The sequence below is a fragment of the Staurois parvus genome, unplaced genomic scaffold, assembly GCF_062004578.1.
Source record: "Staurois parvus isolate SC_StPar_1 unplaced genomic scaffold, SC_StPar_1.0 ptg001106l, whole genome shotgun sequence".
NCBI classification, from domain to species: Eukaryota; Metazoa; Chordata; class Amphibia; order Anura; family Ranidae; genus Staurois; species Staurois parvus.
In genome coordinates this window covers 174,646-194,425 of record NW_028318902.1, presented here as the reverse complement: position 1 = coordinate 194,425, position 19,780 = coordinate 174,646, and the positions used below count along the sequence as shown (strand labels likewise).

Here is a 19,780-nt window from a genome sequence, read left to right as displayed (position 1 = left end):
GGCTTTCTACTGCGCTTTTCCCTCCTCAAAAAAAAAAAAAAAATGCATGTAAATCCCCTTAAAATACGTGAAGGCCCAGAACAAAGAGAAGGTCAGGTTTGGTGTTTCATGGATCTCACAGCTTTCGTCTCACCCGGCTTTCCTCATCTGTAGTCGGGGGCCTGTTAGGTCCCTCGGGGGACCCGCCTGGTGACCTGTTTACGACGGCCGATTCTTAAAGCTAATCCCGAGTTTTCAGAAGGATAAAGCAATTATCGTTAATGGGGTCGCGCTTTGTGACGGCCTCCGACGTTCTTCTGGGTGCCTGGGAATCCGTGGAGGGTTTGGTTTCCTCAAGCAGGCAACGGTGTTGAAGGAGGTGGAAGGTGGAGACCAAGGTGGACTCAACTGGAGGCGCCCCGAGCCCAAGGGACGCCATGGACGTTTCTCAGCTTCCAGGCAGAAAGGGCGGTAAAAATGCAGGCAGGGCGCCGGACAAAGCACTCGGGACAAAATGTATGTGAAATGGTTTGATACAGGAATGTTATACTATGTGATTTTAGTGGATTTAGTGAATGTCACTTTTTGTCATTTTCAAATTTCCCGCCAGTTCCGTCCCCCGTACGTCCCGACGTCGCAGGGAACGGAACCCGGAAGACGGATGCCGGCATCCACCCCTCCTCCGCCCAGCACGGTGTCCACGGCAATTCTGCAATGAATCGCTGTGTTTCCTCCTTGTGAGTACAATGGACAACTAAACGCTAACGAGCCGTAATAAAGCCGGACTTGCCGCCCTCCTCCAGTCGCCAGCCGTCGCCTTCCTCCTCCAGTCGCCAGCCGTCGCCTTCCTCCTCCAGTCGCCAGCCGTCGCCTTCCTCCTCCAGTCGCCAGCCGTCGCCTTCCTCCTCCAGTCACCCTTCACCTCCAGTCACCCTCCATCGCTTTCCTCCAGTCGCCCGCCATCACCCTCTTCCTCCAGTCGCCCTCCGTCGCTTTCCTCCTCCAGTTGCCCTTCTCCTCCAGTCGCCCGCCGTCGCTTTCCTCCTCCAGTCGCCCGCCGTCGCCTTCCTCCTCCAGTCGCCCGCCGTCGCCTTCCTCCTCCAGTCGCCAGCCGTCGCCTTCCTCCTCCAGTCGCCAGCCGTCGCCTTCCTCCTCCAGTCGCCAGCCGTCACCTTCCTCCTCCAGTCACCTGCCGCCACCCTCCAGTCACCCTTCACCTCCAGTCACCCTCCATCGCTTTCCTCCAGTCGCCCGCCATCACCCTCTTCCTCCAGTCGCCCTCCGTCGCTTTCCTCCTCCAGTTGCCCTTCTCCTCCAGTCGCCCGCCGTCGCCTTCCTCCTCCAGTCGCCCGCCGTCGCCTTCCTCCTCCAGTCGCCCGCCGTCGCCTTCCTCCTCCAGTCGCCCGCCGTCGCCTTCCTCCTCCAGTCACCTGCCGCCACCCTCCAGTCACCCTTCACCTCTTTCCTCCAGTCGCCCACCATCACCCTCTTCCTCCAGTCGCCCTCCGTCGCTTTCCTCCTCCAGTTGCCCTTCTCCTCCAGTCGCCCGCCGTCGCCTTCCTCCTCCAGTCGCCCGCCGTCGCCTTCCTCCTCCAGTCGCCCGCCGTCGCCTTCCTCCTCCAGTCGCCCGCCGTCGCCTTCCTCCTCCAGTCGCCCGCCGTCGCCTTCCTCCTCCAGTCGCCCGCCGTCGCCTTCCTCCTCCAGTCACCTGCCGCCACCCTCCAGTCACCCTTCACCTCTTTCCTCCAGTCGCCCACCATCACCCTCTTCCTCCAGTCTCCCGCCGTCGCCTTCCTCCTCCAGTCTCCCGCCGTCGCCTTCCTCCTCCAGTCTCCCGCCGTCGCCTTCCTCCTCCAGTCTCCCGCCGTCGCCTTCCTCCTCCAGTCGCCCGCCGTCGCCTTCCTCCTCCAGTCGCCCGCCGTCACCCTCCTCCTCCAGTTGCCCTTCTCCTCCAGTCGCCCGCCGTCGCCTTCCTCCTCCAGTCGCCCGCCGTCGCCTTCCTCCTCCAGTCGCCCGCCGTCGCCTTCCTCCTCCAGTCGCCCGCCGTCGCCTTCCTCCTCCAGTCGCCCGCCGTCGCCTTCCTCCTCCAGTCGCCCGCCGTCGCCTTCCTCCTCCAGTCACCTGCCGCCACCCTCCAGTCACCCTTCACCTCTTTCCTCCAGTCGCCCACCATCACCCTCTTCCTCCAGTCACCCTCCGTCGCTTTCCTCCTCCAGTCTCCCGCCGTCGCCTTCCTCCTCCAGTCTCCCGCCGTCGCCTTCCTCCTCCAGTCTCCCGCCGTCGCCTTCCTCCTCCAGTCGCCCGCCGTCGCCTTCCTCCTCCAGTCGCCCGCCGTCGCCTTCCTCCTCCAGTCGCCCGCCGTCGCCTTCCTCCTCCAGTCGCCCGCCGTCGCCTTCCTCCTCCAGTCGCCCGCCGTCGCCTTCCTCCTCCAGTCGCCCTCCGTCGCCTTCCTCCTCCAGTCGCCCGCCGTCGCCTTCCTCCTCCAGTCGCCCGCCGTCGCCCTCCTCCTCCAGTCGCCCGCCGTCGCCCTCCTCCTCCAGTCGCCCGCCGTCGCCCTCCTCCTCCAGTCGCCCGCCGTCACCCTCCTCCTCCAGTTGCCCTTCTCCTCCAGTCGCCCGCCGTCGCCTTCCTCCTCCAGTCGCCCGCCGTCGCCTTCCTCCTCCAGTCGCCCGCCGTCGCCTTCCTCCTCCAGTCGCCCGCCGTCGCCTTCCTCCTCCAGTCGCCCGCCGTCGCCTTCCTCCAGTCGCCCTCCTCCAGTCACCTGCCGCCACCCTCCTGTCACCCTTCACCTCTTTCCTCCAGTCGCCCGCCATCACCCTCTTCCTCCAGTCGCCCGCCGTCGCCTTCCTCCTCCAGTCGCCCGCCGTCGCCTTCCTCCTCCAGTCGCCCGCCGTCGCCTTCCTCCTCCAGTCGCCCGCCGTCGCCTTCCTCCTCCAGTCGCCCGCCGTCGCCTTCCTCCTCCAGTCGCCCGCCGTCGCCTTCCTCCTCCAGTCTCCCGCCGTCGCCTTCCTCCTCCAGTCGCCCGCCGTCGCCCGCCGTCGCCCTCCTCCTCCAGTCGCCCGCCGTCGCCCTCCTCCTCCAGTCGCCCGCCGTCGCCCTCCTCCTCCAGTTGCCCTTCTCCTCCAGTCGCCCGCCGTCGCTTTCCTCCTCCAGTCGCCCGCCGTCGCCTTCCTCCAGTCGCCCTCCTCCAGTCGCCCGCCATTGCCCTCTTCCTCCAGTCACCCGCCGTTTCCGTCTTTTGAAGCTAATTGGTTCCATCCGCTTCCCCCGCGTTCGCTGTGCCAAGTATTCTTCGTTCTGTTTCCAGATCCAAACATCGAATATTTCATAGGCGGCGGGCGGCTCTCGAACGTTTTTTACCTGCCAGAGAAACGCACCTTTCCTGACCGACGGGTGTGAACACATTTCATTTATTCCGGGGGTTTTGTACGGAAGGCGCTTGAAATAAATATCGCCCGCCACGGCGATTTCCTGCCTCGTGTCGACTCCTGCAGGAAGCCCCCCCCCCCCCCGGCGCAGGGGATCTCGTGCGGAGAATGTTGCGGTCATCAATCACGCCGATGGCTCCTGTTCAGCGGGAAGGTATGCCGCGCCGGCAAAAGAAAACTTTGCTGATTGCAGGTCTTGTGCCGACGAATCCATTGTGACGGCGCGCCACATTGTTGTTTCTGGAAAATGCTGCCTCCTGGGGGGGGGGGGCGATAAAAAAAAAAAGCCGAACGGTTTATTCTGCGGCCGGCGTCCGAGAGACAATGGAGTCCCTGCGCAAGGGATCGCTGCGTGACAAGTTTTGTGTTCCGTATGCAGCAAGTCTGCGATTTTCCACCTCTAATTAGTAGTTCTACAAACATTCGACCACAAAATCGTTCGATCTACGATCCCCTCCCCCACCCCTGTGATGGGGCCGCCACGCACAGCCAGGCTTTCAATGCTCAATGTCACACAATGATTCCCATCACCAAACAAGTGTTAGTGCCCGGGCAGACCGCTGCGATTTGGGACCTGAAATCGCAACTCGTGAATGTCGGCGTCTGAACACGTGCGATTGGCTGCGGCGCGATTTCTAAAGTCGTTCTTGTGTGACTTTTTCTGCCATTTTGTTTCGATTTCACAGACATAGAATGGAAATCGCACCGCAAATCGCAAGAAATCTTCACAAGCAGCAATGAAGTCTTCTGAAATCGCACGCAAATGGCAAGAAATCGTTGAAAAGTCGCAATAAGTGCCGGGTCATACAGGTGCGATTTGGGAATTGAAATCGCACCTGGAATCTCATCTCGTGAATGTCGGCGCCTGAACACGTGCGATTGGCTGCGGTGCGATTTCTAAAGTCGTTCTTGCATGACTTTTTCTGCCGTTTTGTTGCGATTTCACAGACATAGAATAGAAATCGCACGCAAATCGCAAGAACTCTTCACGAGCAGCAATGAAGTCTTCAGAAATTGCACGCAAATCACAAGAAATCGTTCAAAATCTTCACAAGTCGCAATAAGTGCCGGGTCATACAGGTGCGATTTGGGAATTGAAATCGCACCTGGAATCTCATCTCGTGAATGTCGGCGCCTGAACACGTGCGATTGGCTGCGGTGCGATTTCTAAAGTCGTTCTTGCATGACTTTTTCTGCCGTTTTGTTGCGATTTCACAGACATAGAATAGAAATCGCACGCAAATCGCAAGAACTCTTCACGAGCAGCAATGAAGTCTTCAGAAATTGCACGCAAATCACAAGAAATCGTTCAAAATCTTCACAAGTCGCAATAAGTGCCGGGTCATACAGGTGCGATTTGGGAATTGAAATCGCACCTGGAATCTCATCTCGTGAATGTCGGTGTCTGAACACGTGCGATTTGTCTGCGGCTTGATTTCTAAAGTCGTTCTTGCGTGGCTTTTTCTGCTGTTTTTTTGTGATTTCACAGACACAGAATGGAAATCGCACCGCAAATCGCAAGAAATCTTCACGAGCAGCAACGAAGTCTTCTGAAATCGCACTCAAATGGCAAGAAATCGTTGAAAATCTTCACAAGTCGCAATAAGTGCCGGGTCATACAGGTGCGATTTGGGAATCGAAATCACACCTGGAATCTCATCTCGTGAATGTCGGCGTCTGAACACGTGCGATTTTGGCTGCGGCGAAAGTCGTTCTTGCGTGAATTTTTCTGCCGTTTTGTTGCGCTTTCACAGACATAGAATAAAATGGAAATCGCAAGAAATCATTGAAAATATTCACAAGTCGTCATAAATTCTTCAGAAATCGCATCTGACATTGCACGCAAATCGCAGCCGGTGTGACCAGTGATGAAATCGCACCTGAAATCGCTCTCATGAAAGTGAATGTCGGTGTCTCAACACGTGCGATTTCTAAAGTCGTTCTTGCGTGACGTTTTCTGCAGTTTTTGTTGCAATTTTACAGACGTAGAATAGAATGGAAATCGCACTGCGAATGGCAAGAAATCGTTGAAAATCTTCACACGTCACAATAAGTGCCGGTTATATTTTAGAATTGAAATCGCACCTCATTAACGTGCAATTTGCTGAGGCGCAATTTCTAAAGCTGTTCTTGCGTTACGTTTTCTGCGGTTTTGTTGCGATTTCACCTACATAGAATAGAAAAGAAATCGTTGAAAATCTTCACAAGTCGCCATAAGTCGTCCGGTCACACCGGTGCGATTTGGGAATTGAAATCGCACCTCGTGAATGTCGGTTTCTTAACGTGCGATTTTGCTGCGGCGCAATTTCTAAAGTCGTTCTTGCGTGACTTTTTCTGCAGTTTTGCGATTTTACAGACATAGTATAGAATGGAAATCGCTCTGCAAATCTCAAGAAATCGATGAAAATCTTCACAAGTCGCAATAAGTGTCCGGTCATACCGGTGCGATTTTGCTGCAGCGAGATTTCTAAAGTCCTTGCATTTTGCAGTTTTGTTACGATTTCACAGACATAGAATAGAATGGCAAGAAATCGATGAAAATATTCACAGGTCGTCAAAGTCTTCAGAAATCGCACACAAATTGCAGCCGGTATGACCAGTGATGAAATCTCATCTCATGAATGTGAATGTCGGTGTCTGAACACGTGCGATTTGCTGCGGTGCGATTTCTAAAGTCGTTCTTCCATTACTTTTTCTGCAGTTTTGTTGCGATTTTACAGAAATAGAATGGAAATCGTTCTGCAAATGGCAAGAAATCGTTGAAAATCTTCACAAGTTGCAATAAGTGCCGGGTAATACCAGTGCGATTTGGGAATTGAAGTCACACTTCATGAATGTTGGTTTCTTAACGTGCGATTTGCTGCGGCATGATTTCTAAAGTCGTCCTCGCGTGACTTTTTCTGCAGTTTTGTTGCAATTTCACAGACCTAGAATAGAATGGAAATCGTTCTGCAAATCGCAAGAAATCGTTGGTTGAAAATCTTCACAAGTCGCAATAAGTGTCCGGTCATACCGATGCGATTTTCGAATTGAAATCGTACCTCATGAATGTCCATTTCTTAACGTGCGGTTTGCTGCGGCGCCATTTCTAAAGTTGCTCTTTTTCGTAACTTTTTCTACAGTTTTGTTGCGATTCCACAGATATAGAATAGAATGGAAATCGCACTGCAAATGGCAAGAAATCGTTGAAAATCTTCACAAGTCGTCATAGTCTTCAGAAATCGCACCTGAAATCATGATGAAATCGCACACAAATCGCAGCCGGTATGACCAGTGACGAAATCGCACCAGAAATCTCATGTAATGAATTTAAATGTCGGCGTCTGAACACGTGCGATTTGCTGCGGCGCGATTTCTAAAGTCGTCCTCGCGTGACTTTTTCTGCAGTTTTGTTGCAATTTCACAGACCTAGAATAGAATGGAAATCGTTCTGCAAATCGCAAGTAATCGTTGAAAATCTTCACAAGTAGCAATAAGTGCCGGGTCATACAGGTGCGATTTGGGAATCGAAATCGCACCTGGAATCTCATCTTAGGAATGTGAATGTCGGCGTCTCAACACGTGCGATTTGCTGCAGCGTATATTCTAAAGTCGTTCTTGCGTGACCTTTTCTGCAGTTTGTTGCGATTTCACAGACATAGAATGGAAATCGCACTGCGAATGGCAAAAAAATCGTTGAAAATCTTCACAAGTCGTCAGAAATCGCACCTGAAATTGCACAGAAATCGCAGCTGATATGACTGGTGATGAAATCGCATCTAGTGAATGTCGATGTCTCAACACGTGCGGTTTGCTGTAGCGCGATTTCAGAAGTCGTTCTTGCGTGACTTTTCCTGAAGTTTTGTTGCGATTTCACAGACATAGAATGGAAATCGCTTTGCAAATCGCAAGAAATCGTTGGTTGAAAATCTTCACAAGTCGCAATAAGTGTCCGGTCATACCGATGCGATTTTCGAATTGAAATCGTACCTCATGAATGTCCATTTCTTAACGTGCGGTTTGCTGCGGCGCCATTTCTAAAGTTGCTCTTTTTCGTGACTTTTTCTACAGTTTTGTTGCGATTCCACAGATATAGAATAGAATGGAAATCGCACTGCAAATGGCAAGAAATCGTTGAAAATCTTCACAAGTCGTCATAGTCTTCAGAAATCGCACCTGAAATCATGATGAAATCGCACACAAATCGCAGCCGGTATGACCAGTGACGAAATCGCACCAGAAATCTCATGTAATGAATTTAAAAGTCGGTGTCTGAACACGTGCGATTTGCTGCGGCGCGATTTCTAAAGTCGTTCTTGCGTGACTTTTTCTGCAGTTTTGTGATTTCACAGACAAACAAATAAATTGAAATCGCTCTGCTAATCACAAGAAATCGTTGAAAGTCTTCACAAGTCGTCATAAAGTCTTCAGAAATCGCACACAAATCGCAGCTGATATGACCGGTGATGAAATCGCATCTAATGAATGTGAATGTCGGTGTCTCAACACGTGCGATTTGCTGCGGCGCGATTTATAAAGTCGTTCTTGCGTGACTTTTCCTGAAGTTTTGTTGCGATTTCACAGACATAGAATGGAAATCGCACTGCAAATGGCAAGAAATCGTTGAAAATCTTCACAAGTCGTCATAGTCTTCAGAAATCGCACCTGAAATCATGATGAAATCGCACACAAATCGCAGCCGGTATGACCAGTGACGAAATCGCACCAGAAATCTCATGTAATGAATTTAAATGTCGGCGTCTGAACACGTGCGATTTGCTGCGGCGCGATTTCTAAAGTCGTCCTCGCGTGACTTTTTCTGCAGTTTTGTTGCAATTTCACAGACCTAGAATAGAATGGAAATCGTTCTGCAAATCGCAAGTAATCGTTGAAAATCTTCACAAGTAGCAATAAGTGCCGGGTCATACAGGTGCGATTTGGGAATCGAAATCGCACCTGGAATCTCATCTTAGGAATGTGAATGTCGGCGTCTCAACACGTGCGATTTGCTGCAGCGTATATTCTAAAGTCGTTCTTGCGTGACCTTTTCTGCAGTTTGTTGCGATTTCACAGACATAGAATGGAAATCGCACTGCGAATGGCAAAAAAATCGTTGAAAATCTTCACAAGTCGTCAGAAATCGCACCTGAAATTGCACAGAAATCGCAGCTGATATGACTGGTGATGAAATCGCATCTAGTGAATGTCGATGTCTCAACACGTGCGGTTTGCTGTAGCGCGATTTCAGAAGTCGTTCTTGCGTGACTTTTCCTGAAGTTTTGTTGCGATTTCACAGACATAGAATGGAAATCGCTTTGCAAATCGCAAGAAATCGTTGGTTGAAAATCTTCACAAGTCGCAATAAGTGTCCGGTCATACCGATGCGATTTTCGAATTGAAATCGTACCTCATGAATGTCCATTTCTTAACGTGCGGTTTGCTGCGGCGCCATTTCTAAAGTTGCTCTTTTTCGTAACTTTTTCTACAGTTTTGTTGCGATTCCACAGATATAGAATAGAATGGAAATCGCACTGCAAATGGCAAGAAATCGTTGAAAATCTTCACAAGTCGTCATAGTCTTCAGAAATCGCACCTGAAATCATGATGAAATCGCACACAAATCGCAGCCGGTATGACCAGTGACGAAATCGCACCAGAAATCTCATGTAATGAATTTAAAAGTCGGCGTCTGAACACGTGCGATTTGCTGCGGCGCGATTTCTAAAGTCGTTCTTGCGTGACTTTTTCTGCAGTTTTGTGATTTCGCAGACAAACAAATAAATTGAAATCGCTCTGCTAATCACAAGAAATCGTTGAAAGTCTTCACAAGTCGTCATAAAGTCTTCAGAAATCGCACACAAATCGCAGCTGATATGACCGGTGATGAAATCGCATCTAATGAATGTGAATGTCGGTGTCTCAACACGTGCGATTTGCTGCGGCGCGATTTATAAAGTCGTTCTTGCGTGACTTTTCCTGAAGTTTTGTTGCGATTTGACAGACATAGAATAGAATGGAAATCGCTCTGCAAATCACAAGAAATCGTTGAAAATCTTCACAAGTCACCTTAGTCTTCAGAAATCTCACACAAATTGCAGCCGGTATGATCAGTGATGAAATCGCACCTGAAATCGCATCTAATGAATGTCGGTGTCTTAACGTGCAGTTTTGTAGCGATTTGACAGACATAGAATAGAAACGGCAAGAAATCATTGAAAATTTTTACAAGGCGCAATAAGTGCCTGGTCACACTGGTGCGATTTGGGAATTGAAATCGCACCTCATGAATGTCGGTGTCTTTAACACGTGCGATTGGCTGCGGTGCGATTTCTAAAGTCGTTCTTGCGTTACTTTTCCTGCAGTTTTTTGTTGCGATTTCACAGACATAGAATAGAATGGAAATGGCAAGAAATCATTGAAAGTCTTCAGAAATCGCAGCCGACGTGACCGGTGACGAAATCGCATCTAATGAATGTCGGTGTCTTAACGTGCGATTGGCTGCGGTGCGATTTCTAAAGTCGTTCTCACGTGACTTTTTCTGCCGTTTTGGCCACCGACGATCGTTCTCCATCGTAAAAAGCTACAAAATAACAAATCGCAAATATTTTATGTGCGAGTTCTGCAGATTCTGTCCTCTTCTTCCGAAGCTCCATCGTGGGCACAATACATTCTTTCACTTTGTACGGCTCAAATCGCATCCGCACCAAAAAGGTGCAAAATTTATTTTTTTTTTTTTCTTTAATCCGAACCTGATTCGCGTTGCATGGGCGTTCTCACCGATGCGATGCGATTTTTGGCAATCGCATGGCATTTTGCGATTTGTTTCGGGGTGTCATTCTTTTATTGACGCCCGCACCAGATCGCATGAACGCGATTGCGGTGCTGGAAACGCACAGAATTCGCAACCGTTTCCCCGCTCCGCAGTGCTGTGAACCCGGGCTGCAGGCTGGTAAAGCGTGGCCTATGGATAGTAACATTTGTCGCCGTTGCACCAGCGTGCGCAATTTTACAGCGTGACATGTTTGGTATCGCTTTGCTCGGCGTTGCATCACGTTTTATATTTTACAAAAAATATTGTGGGGGGGTTTTGGTTTTGTTTGCAATTTTTCTGAATTTTATTGCGAAAAAAATTTGCATTTGAAAAACCGCTGCGCAAATACCGCGTGACATAAAAAACTGCAAAACCCAGCGATGTGTTCACCAGGACCTCTGCCCTAAACATAGATCCTGTCTGGGGGTCAAAGTCATCTTCTATCAAAAATACGCAAGAGAGAATTTACCCGCTAAAACCATTCGCTGTCCTTGGGCCGTCCTGAACCATCCTGGATTTCAGCGGTTAAAAGAGGCTCGTGACATGGCATCTATTATTGGCTTCCCCTGCGCCCCCTCCCAGCAGTGACACGCCTGGTCAGCTCCCCCTGCACCCCCTCCCAGCAGTGACACGCCTGGTCAGCTCCCCCTGCACCCCCTCCCAGCAGTGACACGGCCGGTCAGCTCCCCCTGCACCCCCTCCCAGCAGTGACTCGGCCGGTCAGCTCCCCCTGCGCCCCCTCCCAGCAGTGACACGGCCGGTCAGCTCCCCCTGCACCCCCTCCCAGCAGTGACACGTCGGTCAGCTCCCCCTCCCGGCAGTGACACGGCCGGTCAGCTCCTCCTGCACCCCCTCCCGGCAGTGACTCGGCCGGTCAGCGGTCCCTGCACCCCCTTCCGGCAGTGACATGGCCGGTCAGCGGCCCCTGCACCCCCTTTCAGCAGTGACACGGCCGGTCAGCTCCCCCTGCGCCCCCTACCAGCAGCGACACAGCCGGTCAGCTCCCCCTGCGCCCCCTACCACAGACGGTCAGTTGCCTCTGCACCCCCTACCAGCAGTGACACGTCGGTCAGCTCCCCCTGCGCCCCCTCCCAGCAGTGACACGGCCGGTCAGCTCTCCCTGCACCCCCTACGAGCAGCGACTCGGCCGGTCAGCTCCCCCTGCGCCCCCTACCAGCAGTGACACGTCGGTCAGCTCCCCCTACCAGCAGTGACACGGCCGGTCAGCTCCCCCTGCGCCCCCTACCAGCAGCGACACAGCCGGTCAGCTCCCCCTACCAGCAGTGACACGGCCGGTCAGCTCCTCCTGCACCCCCTCCCGGCAGTGACTCGGCCGGTATGCGGCCCCTGCACCCCCTCCCGACAGTGACACGGCCGGTCAGCGGCCCCTGCACCCCCTTCCGGCAGTGACACGGCCGGTCAGCGGCCCCTGCACCCCCTTCCGGCAGTGACACGGCCGGTCAGCGGCCCCTGCCCCCCCTCCCGGCAGTGACACGGCCGGTCAGCGGCCCCTGCCCCCCCTCCCGGCAGTGACACGGCCGGTCAGCGGCCCCTGCACCCCCTCCCGGCAGTGACACGGCCGGTCAGCGGCCCCTGCACCCCCTCCCGGCAGTGACACGGCCGGTCAGCGGCCCCTGCACCCCCTCCCGGCAGTGACACGGCCGGTCAGCGGCCCCTGCGCCCCCTCCCGGCAGTGACTCGGCCGGTCAGCGGCCCCTGCGCCCCCTCCCGGCAGTGACACGGCCGGTCAGCGGCCCCTGCGCCCCCTCCCGGCAGTGACTCGGCCGGTCAGCGGCCCCTGCACCCCCTCCCGGCAGTGACTCGGCCGGTCAGCTCCCCCTGCAGCTCCTACCAGCAGTGACTCGGCCGGTCAGCTCCCCCTGCAGCCCCTCCCAGCAGTGACTTCTCTGCCAATAGACAGCCTTGTATACACAGAGCAGGAGGTGTGGGAGGCGGAGCCGAGTCAATGCTGGAACAGGGGAGAGCAGAGTGAGCGGCTGAATGTATGGATGACTTGAGTGCTTCCTTGGATGAATTGCTCCAGATTGCTTGCAGCTACCGAGGTCAGTTCTGGTTAGAAGAAGACACTGCTACCGGGCCCCATGCCACCCGGGTCACTTTGTCCCTTTAAAGCCCATTTATTGCCTGTACAAGATCTGTAAATACCGCCCCCCCATCCCTGTGGTATTTGGGGAGTCCGGGGTCATCCGCGCTCTTCCCTCCATTGTGTCCTTGGGCTGGAAATGCTGCGGAGTTCCCCTTTAAGGATTCCCGTGTCCTCCTCAGTTGTGTCATTTCTGAAGATTAGTGGAAGGGAAATAAAATCAAGATTGAGTGTTTTGAGGCGGAACGTTCGCGGAGTTGTCGGCCGAGCTGCGTGCCGTATTTTTAGCCGTCTATTAGAAACATGTTTGGTGCGCTCTCCCCGGCGGAGGCTCACAATGCTTTGATCCCGTCTCTTCTCTTTCAGATTCTGCTAAGAGCAAAACCTTTCTGTGACTTATTTCTGTCTCTTTGCAGATCCAAGCGCAGCCAGAAACAAGAAAAAAGGTGAGTGGATCGATCTCATGTTTATTCGGATTTATAATCTGATGTGAAATGTTTAGTAAGCCGGTCAGGGGGCTCAAACGTCCGAGGCCGGGCGGTCTGGTTCCGGAACGTCCGAGGCCGGGCGGTCTGGTTCAGGAACGTCCGAGGCCGGGCGGTCTGGTTCAGGAACGTCCGAGGCCGGGCGGTCTGGTTCCGGAGCGTCAGAGGCCGGGCGGTCTGGTTCAGGAACGTCCGAGGCCGGGCGGTCTGGTTCAGGAACGTCAGAGGCCGGGCGGTCTGGTTCAGGAGCGTCAGAGGCCGGGCGGTCTGGTTCAGGAGCGTCAGAGGCCGGGCGGTCTGGTTCAGGAGCGTCAGAGGCCGGGCGGTCTGGTTCAGGAGCGTCAGAGGCCGGGCGGTCTGGTTCAGGAGCGTCAGAGGCCGGGCGGTCTGGTTCAGGAGCGTCAGAGGCCGGGCGGTCTGGTTCAGGAACGTCAGAGGCCGGGCGGTCTGGTTCAGGAACGTCAGAGGCCGGGCGGTCTGGTTCCGGAACGTCCGAGGCCGGGCGGTCTGGTTCCGAAACGTCCGAGGTCGGGCGGTCTGGTTCCGGAACGTCCGAGGCCGGGCGGTCTGGTTCAGGAACGTCCGAGGCCGGGCGGTCTGGTTCAGGAACGTCCGAGGCCGGGCGGTCTGGTTCAGGAACGTCCGAGGCCGGGCGGTCTGGTTCAGGAGCGTCAGAGGCCGGGCGGTCTGGTTCAGGAACGTCAGAGGCCGGGCGGTCTGGTTCAGGAACGTCCGAGGCCGGGCGGTCTGGTTCAGGAACGTCCGAGGCCGGGCGGTCTGGTTCAGGAACGTCCGAGGCCGGGCGGTCTGGTTCAGGAGCGTCCGAGGCCGGGCGGTCTGGTTCAGGAGCGTCCGAGGCCGGGCGGTCTGGTTCAGGAGCGTCCGAGGCCGGGCGGTCTGGTTCAGGAGCGTCCGAGGCCGGGCGGTCTGGTTCAGGAGCGTCCGAGGCCGGGCGGTCTGGTTCAGGAGCGTCCGAGGCCGGGCGGTCTGGTTCAGGAGCGTCCGAGGCCGGGCGGTCTGGTTCAGGAGCGTCCGAGGCCGGGCGGTCTGGTTCAGGAGCGTCCGAGGCCGGGCGGTCTGGTTCAGGAGCGTCCGAGGCCGGGCGGTCTGGTTCAGGAGCGTCCGAGGCCGGGCGGTCTGGTTCAGGAGCGTCAGAGGCCGGGCGGTCTGGTTCAGGAGCGTCAGAGGCCGGGCGGTCTGGTTCAGGAGCGTCAGAGGCCGGGCGATCTGGTTCAGGAGCGTCAGAGGCCGGGCGGTCTGGTTCAGGAACGTCAGAGGCCGGGCGGTCTGGTTCAGGAACGTCAGAGGCCGGGCGGTCTGGTTCAGGAGCGTCCGAGGCCGGGCGGTCTGGTTCAGGAGCGTCCGAGGCCGGGCGGTCTGGTTCAGGAGCGTCCGAGGCCGGGCGGTCTGGTTCAGGAGCGTCCGAGGCCGGGCGGTCTGGTTCAGGAGCGTCCGAGGCCGGGCGGTCTGGTTCAGGAGCGTCCGAGGCCGGGAGGTCTGGTTCAGGAACGTCCGAGGCCGGGCGGTCTGGTTCAGGAACGTCCGAGGCCGGGCGGTCTGGTTCCGGAACGTCCGAGGCCGGGCGGTCTGGTTCCGGAACGTCAGAGGCCGGGCGGTCTGGTTCAGGAGCGTCAGAGGCCGGGCGGTCTGGTTCAGGAGCGTCAGAGGCCGGGCGGTCTGGTTCAGGAACGGCAAAGGCAAATGATGGAGTTCAGGTGTCTCCAGTGAAGGGTCCTGGTAATCTTCCTTCATAGAAAGACATTGTAGACAATTGTTCTCTTCCAACCTTGTGGTGACAGTTTGGTGAAGACCCTTTTCTGTCCCCCATGACTGTCCCCCGTGTACAAATCCAGCTCCATAAAGACATGGAGGACCAGTTTGGTGTGGAGGAACTCCAGTGTCTTGTACAGAACCCTGATCTCAACCTTACCTTTGAAAGACCTCTGCTATAAGGTCTTCTCATCCAACAACAGTAACTTCCCTTAACCCTACGGAACACCTTTGGTATGAGGTCTTCTCATCCCAAATGTGTTCAGTAGGTTTGAGGTCATGGAGGAACTCGAGCGTCCTGCACAGAGCCCTGACCTCAACCCTACTGAACACCTTTGGGGTAAATTAGGTTGTGAACCAGGTCTTCTCATATCCCAAATGTGTTCAGTAGGTTTGAGGTCATGGAGGAATTTTAGGGTCCTGCACAGAGCCCTGACCTCAACCCTACTGATCACCGTTGGGGTAAATTAGGTTGTGAACCAGGTCTTCTCATATCCCAAATGTGTTCAGTAGGTTTGTGGCCTGACCTCAACTCTACTTTTGGAAGACCTTTGGTATAACCCAACATCAGAAACTGCCCTTAACCCTATGCAACACCTCTGGTATAAGGTCTTCTCACCCCAAAAGTGATCAGTAGGTTTGAGATCATGGAGGAACTTGAGTGTCCTGCACAAAGCCCTGACCTCAACCCTACTTTTGGAAGACCTTTTGGTATAAGATCTTCTCACCCAACATCAGAAACTGCCCTTAACCCTATGCAACACCTCTGATATAAGGTCTTCTCACCCCAAAAGTGATCAGTAGGTTTGAGATCATGGAGGAACTTGAGTGTCCTGCACAAAGCCCTGACCTCAACCCTACTTTTGGAAGACCTTTTGGTATAAGATCTTCTCACCCAACATCAGAAACTGCCCTTAACCCTATGCAACACCTCTGATATAAGGTCTTCTCACCCCAAAAGTGATCAGTAGGTTTGAGATCATGGAGGAACTTGAGTGTCCTGCACAAAGCCCTGACCTCAACTCTACTGAACACCTTTTGGAATGAATTGGAACACTGATGAATTGACACCAAATATGGGGCCCAATATGTGAGCCAGGTCTTCTCACCCAACATCGCTACCTGACCTCACAAACTCCCAAATTCTTGTGGAAAGCCTTCCCAAAACCGTGGATTTTGATCATTTTCCCTTGTAGAAACTTCTAAAAAATATAATAGATTTGTCATAGATTGGATACCAAATCTCTTGTATATCCATGACCCTTATCAGTCAGCAAGCAGGAGCCCTCTATGCCAGCATCCTCTGTCCATTACTTGCATGTTCTGTGACAAATGGGTCACCTTGTCACCCAGAGGCTGGGTTCTGCACCAAGGTCTTCTTGTTTTCCTCCTTAGACCAATGTACAATGTATTTTTGGCTGACTGTGTCCAGGCAACGAACACAATAGACAGTAGGAAGCCAAAGTAGACTTTGTGGCCATCATAGTCAGGACAGGTTATTGCAACTTCATATAAATCATTACTAATCTGTGGTAGATGTCATGGCAAAAAATGGATTGTTGAGTGCATTAGTCCTAGAAACCATCAAAATGTGAACAAGTATCAACAGGAACATGGAAGAGACTTCCACAAATTTATGGACAATGTTTTTTGTGATGCATATACACACTATTTTGCAAAATGTTTATGTACACTTTGACCATCACACCTCTGTGATCTTGTTGGACAACTCATTCCAGGACTGTGGTCATTCATATGAAGTTGCCCCTCTTTGTGGCTGTATCATTGTTCACTTGTTTGGGAAGACTTTCCACAAGATTTTGGAGGGTGTCTGTGGGAATGTGTGCCCATTTGTGAGGTCAGGAACTGATGTTGGATGAGAAGACCTGGCTCACGGTTGGCGTTTGCAATGAATCCCAAAGGTGTTCAGTAGAGTTGAGGTCATGATGTTGAACGAGAAGACCTGGTTTGCGATTAGCAATTAAATTCATCCCAAAGGCGTTAAGTGGGGTTCAGGACACTCAAGTGCCTCCTCGTCAAACCACGTCTTTATGGAGTTTCCCCTACTGTTTGTGGCTATTTAATCTCCCCCACTCTTCTGAGAAGGCTTTCCATCAGATTTTGGGGGGGTGTCTGTGGGAATTTGTGCCCATTTGTGAGGTCAGGTACTGATGTTGGATGAGAAGACTGGCTTGCAACTGGCATTACATCCCAAAGGTGTTCAGTAGGATTGAGTTCAGTAGGATTGAGTTCAGGACTCTTGAGTTCCTCCTTGACCTCAAACCTACTGATTGCCATTGGGATGAGAAGAACTGATCCCAAAGATTTTCAGTAATAAGGGATAAGGGCAGGTTCTGGTGTTAAATGAGAAGACTGGCTTGCAACTGGCATTACATCCCAAAGGTGTTCAGTAGGGTTGAAGTCAGGTAATGATCTTGGATGAGAAGACCTAATCCCAAAGGTCTTCCAAAAGTAAGCTTAAGAGGTTAGAGGTCAGGGCTTTGTGCTGGACACCGGAGTTCCTCCACACCAAACTAGTTAAATAATTTCTTTATGGAACTGGCTTTGTACACAGGGGACAGTCATGCTGGAACAGAAAAGGGTCTTCACCAAACTGTTACCACAAGGTTTTGGAGGGGGTCTGTGGGAATTTGTGCCCATTTGTGAGGTCAGGTACTGAAGTTGGATGAGAAGACTTGGATCACCATTGGTGTTCCAATTCATCCCAAAGATGTTCAGGGATGAGATCAGGGTTCTGTTCAGGACAATGAGGTTCCTCCACACCAAACTGGCCAAACCATGTCTTTATGGAGCAGGTTCCACTCTTCTGGAAAGGCTTCCCACAAGATTTTGGAGGGTGTCTGTGGGAATTTGTGCCTACTAGGCCAAAAGAGCAGGTGAGGTCAGGTATTGATGTATGATTAGAAGACCTGGTTCACAACCTAATTCATCCCAAAGATGTTCAGTAGGGTTGAGGTCAGGGCTCTGTGCAGGACACTCAAATTCCTCCATGACCTCAAACCTACTGAACACATTTGGGATGAATTAGGTTGTGAACCAGGTCTTCTCATCCCAAATGTGTTCAGTAGGTTTGAGGTCATGGAGGAATTTGAGTGTCCTGCACAGAGCCCTGACCTCAACCCTCCTGAACACCTTTAGGATAAGTTAGGTTGTGCACCAGGTCTTCTCATCCCAAAGGTGTTCAGTAGGGTTGAGGTCAGGGCTCTTTGCAGGACACTAAAATTCCTCCATGACCTCTAACCTACTGAACACATTTGGGATGAGAAGACCTCATCCCAAAGGTGTTCCGTAGGCTTAAGGGTAGTTACTGTTGTTAGATGAGAAGACCTTATATTCTTTCAAAGGTAGGGCTAAGATCAGGGGCTCTGTACAGGACACTGGAGTTCCTCCACATCAAACTGGTCAAACCATGTCTTTATGGAGCTTTCTTTGTACACAGGGGACAGTCATGGTGGAACAGAAAAGGGTCTTCACAAAACTGGTCAAACCATGTCTTTATGGAGCTTTCTTTGTACACAGGGGACAGTCATGGGGGAACAGAAAAGGGTCTTCACAAAACTGGTCAAACCATGTCTTTATGGAGCTTTCTTTGTACACAGGGGACAGTCATGGGGGAACAGAAAAGGGTCTTCACAAAACTGGTCAAACCATGTCTTTATGGAGCTTTCTTTGTATACGGGGGGACAGGCATGGTGGAACAGAAAAGGGTCTTCACAAAACTGGTCATCCATGTCTTTATGGAGCTTTCTTTGTACACAGGGGACAGTCATGGGGGAACAGAAAAGGTTCTTCACAAAACTGGTCAAACCATGTCTTTATGGAGCTTTCTTTGTACATGGGGGACAGTCATGGTGGAACAGAAAAGGGTCTTCACAAAACTGGTCAAACCATGTCTTTATGGAGCTTTCTTTGTACATGGGGGACAGTCATGGTGGAACAGAAAAGGGTCTTCACAAAACTGGTCAAACCATGTCTTTATGGAGCTTTCTTTGTATACGGGGGGGACAGTCATGGTGGAACAGAAAAGGGTCTTCACAAAACTGTTACCGCAAGGTTGGAAGGTACAATTGTCTACAATATCTTTGTATGGTGGAGTATTACTAGCACCCTTTGCTGGAGACACCTGAACTCTATCACACCTATGAATATGACGACCCACTTCAAATGATGGTCATTTTTTTTTCACATTTGGTCCACCATTTATAAGGCCGGTGTGGAGCCTGGTATCCGTTTAGGCCGTAGGCCGAGAAGGTGGTCCTGTGTGTTTGGGTTGCAGCAGCCTAGAAGCCTCCACAGATGTATGTAGAACCGATTTTGCCTTCACTATGGATCTGGGCCCATGGCCACTGCAGGCGGTATGTACAGTTTGTACGCGTTGCGTCGTACGCGGAGCACAGAGAGAAAAGCATTTGTTAGAAATCATTAGAGGAATTTCCATTTGTTCCGTTGACTTCAACTTGAAGATCAAATAGTAGAATATAATGAGGTAATTCCACCATAATAATCGGGCCGTTTATCTCGGCTTTCGGAGCCTTCTTCAGCTTCTTTGTAGAATCTAGAGATTGTTCCGGAGATTTAATATCTCCATTCTGGTATAAAAAAAAAAAAAAAAAAAGGTAGAACGATAAATGTGTCTAGAAATAATTTTTCAGGACCTTGATCAGCTCCATCTTGTCAGATCCCAAGTGTAGCGTGGAAGCTCTTTGTTCGTTGTGATTCCGTAGATTAGACGCTGGAAGGATGTGAAGGATACTTGTAATATTTGATATTGAATTGGCTTTTGGCTGTAATTTGTATAAAATATATTCCCGTCTATTCATCCGTTCTAATTCCCAACCCCCGACTCCCCGTGTAATCCAGAGGGACCTTCAGAAGTCCTCTATATGAAGCGTGGAAACCAATGTCTGAGTCCTTTTCCTGTTACATTGTAATACCACAACTGACCATATCTGAGATCTCACAGTGTGCATTAGAAGCTGCAGCCAATCAGAGCTCTGCCTCATCTCCTGGCTGGAGGACATCCAGCATCATGTAGCCCAGGGTTCCTCCTCCATGTAGCCCAGGGTTCCTCCTCCATGTAGCCCAGGTTGCTAGGGGTTCCTTGAGCAATTTCTGCCTCTCAGATGCATTCCCACCAACACCATTGATCCTTTTAACCACTTCATGTCCAGACGCTTCTCTCCCCCCCCCTTTCCAGTCCGGA

The 19,780-nt window shown here is 52.3% G+C and overlaps 1 protein-coding gene across 1 annotated transcript in view; it reads left to right on the top strand.

Annotated features, from left to right (window-relative positions):
• Positions 1-19,780, top strand: part of EDA (ectodysplasin A) — a 54,929-nt gene that overhangs the window by 11,821 nt on the left and 23,328 nt on the right. Inside the window, exon 2 of the mRNA XM_089658858.1 lies at positions 12,718-12,747. Coding sequence (XP_089514984.1) covers positions 12,718-12,747 — 30 coding nt within the window. The remainder of the gene's footprint in view (positions 1-12,717; positions 12,748-19,780) is intronic.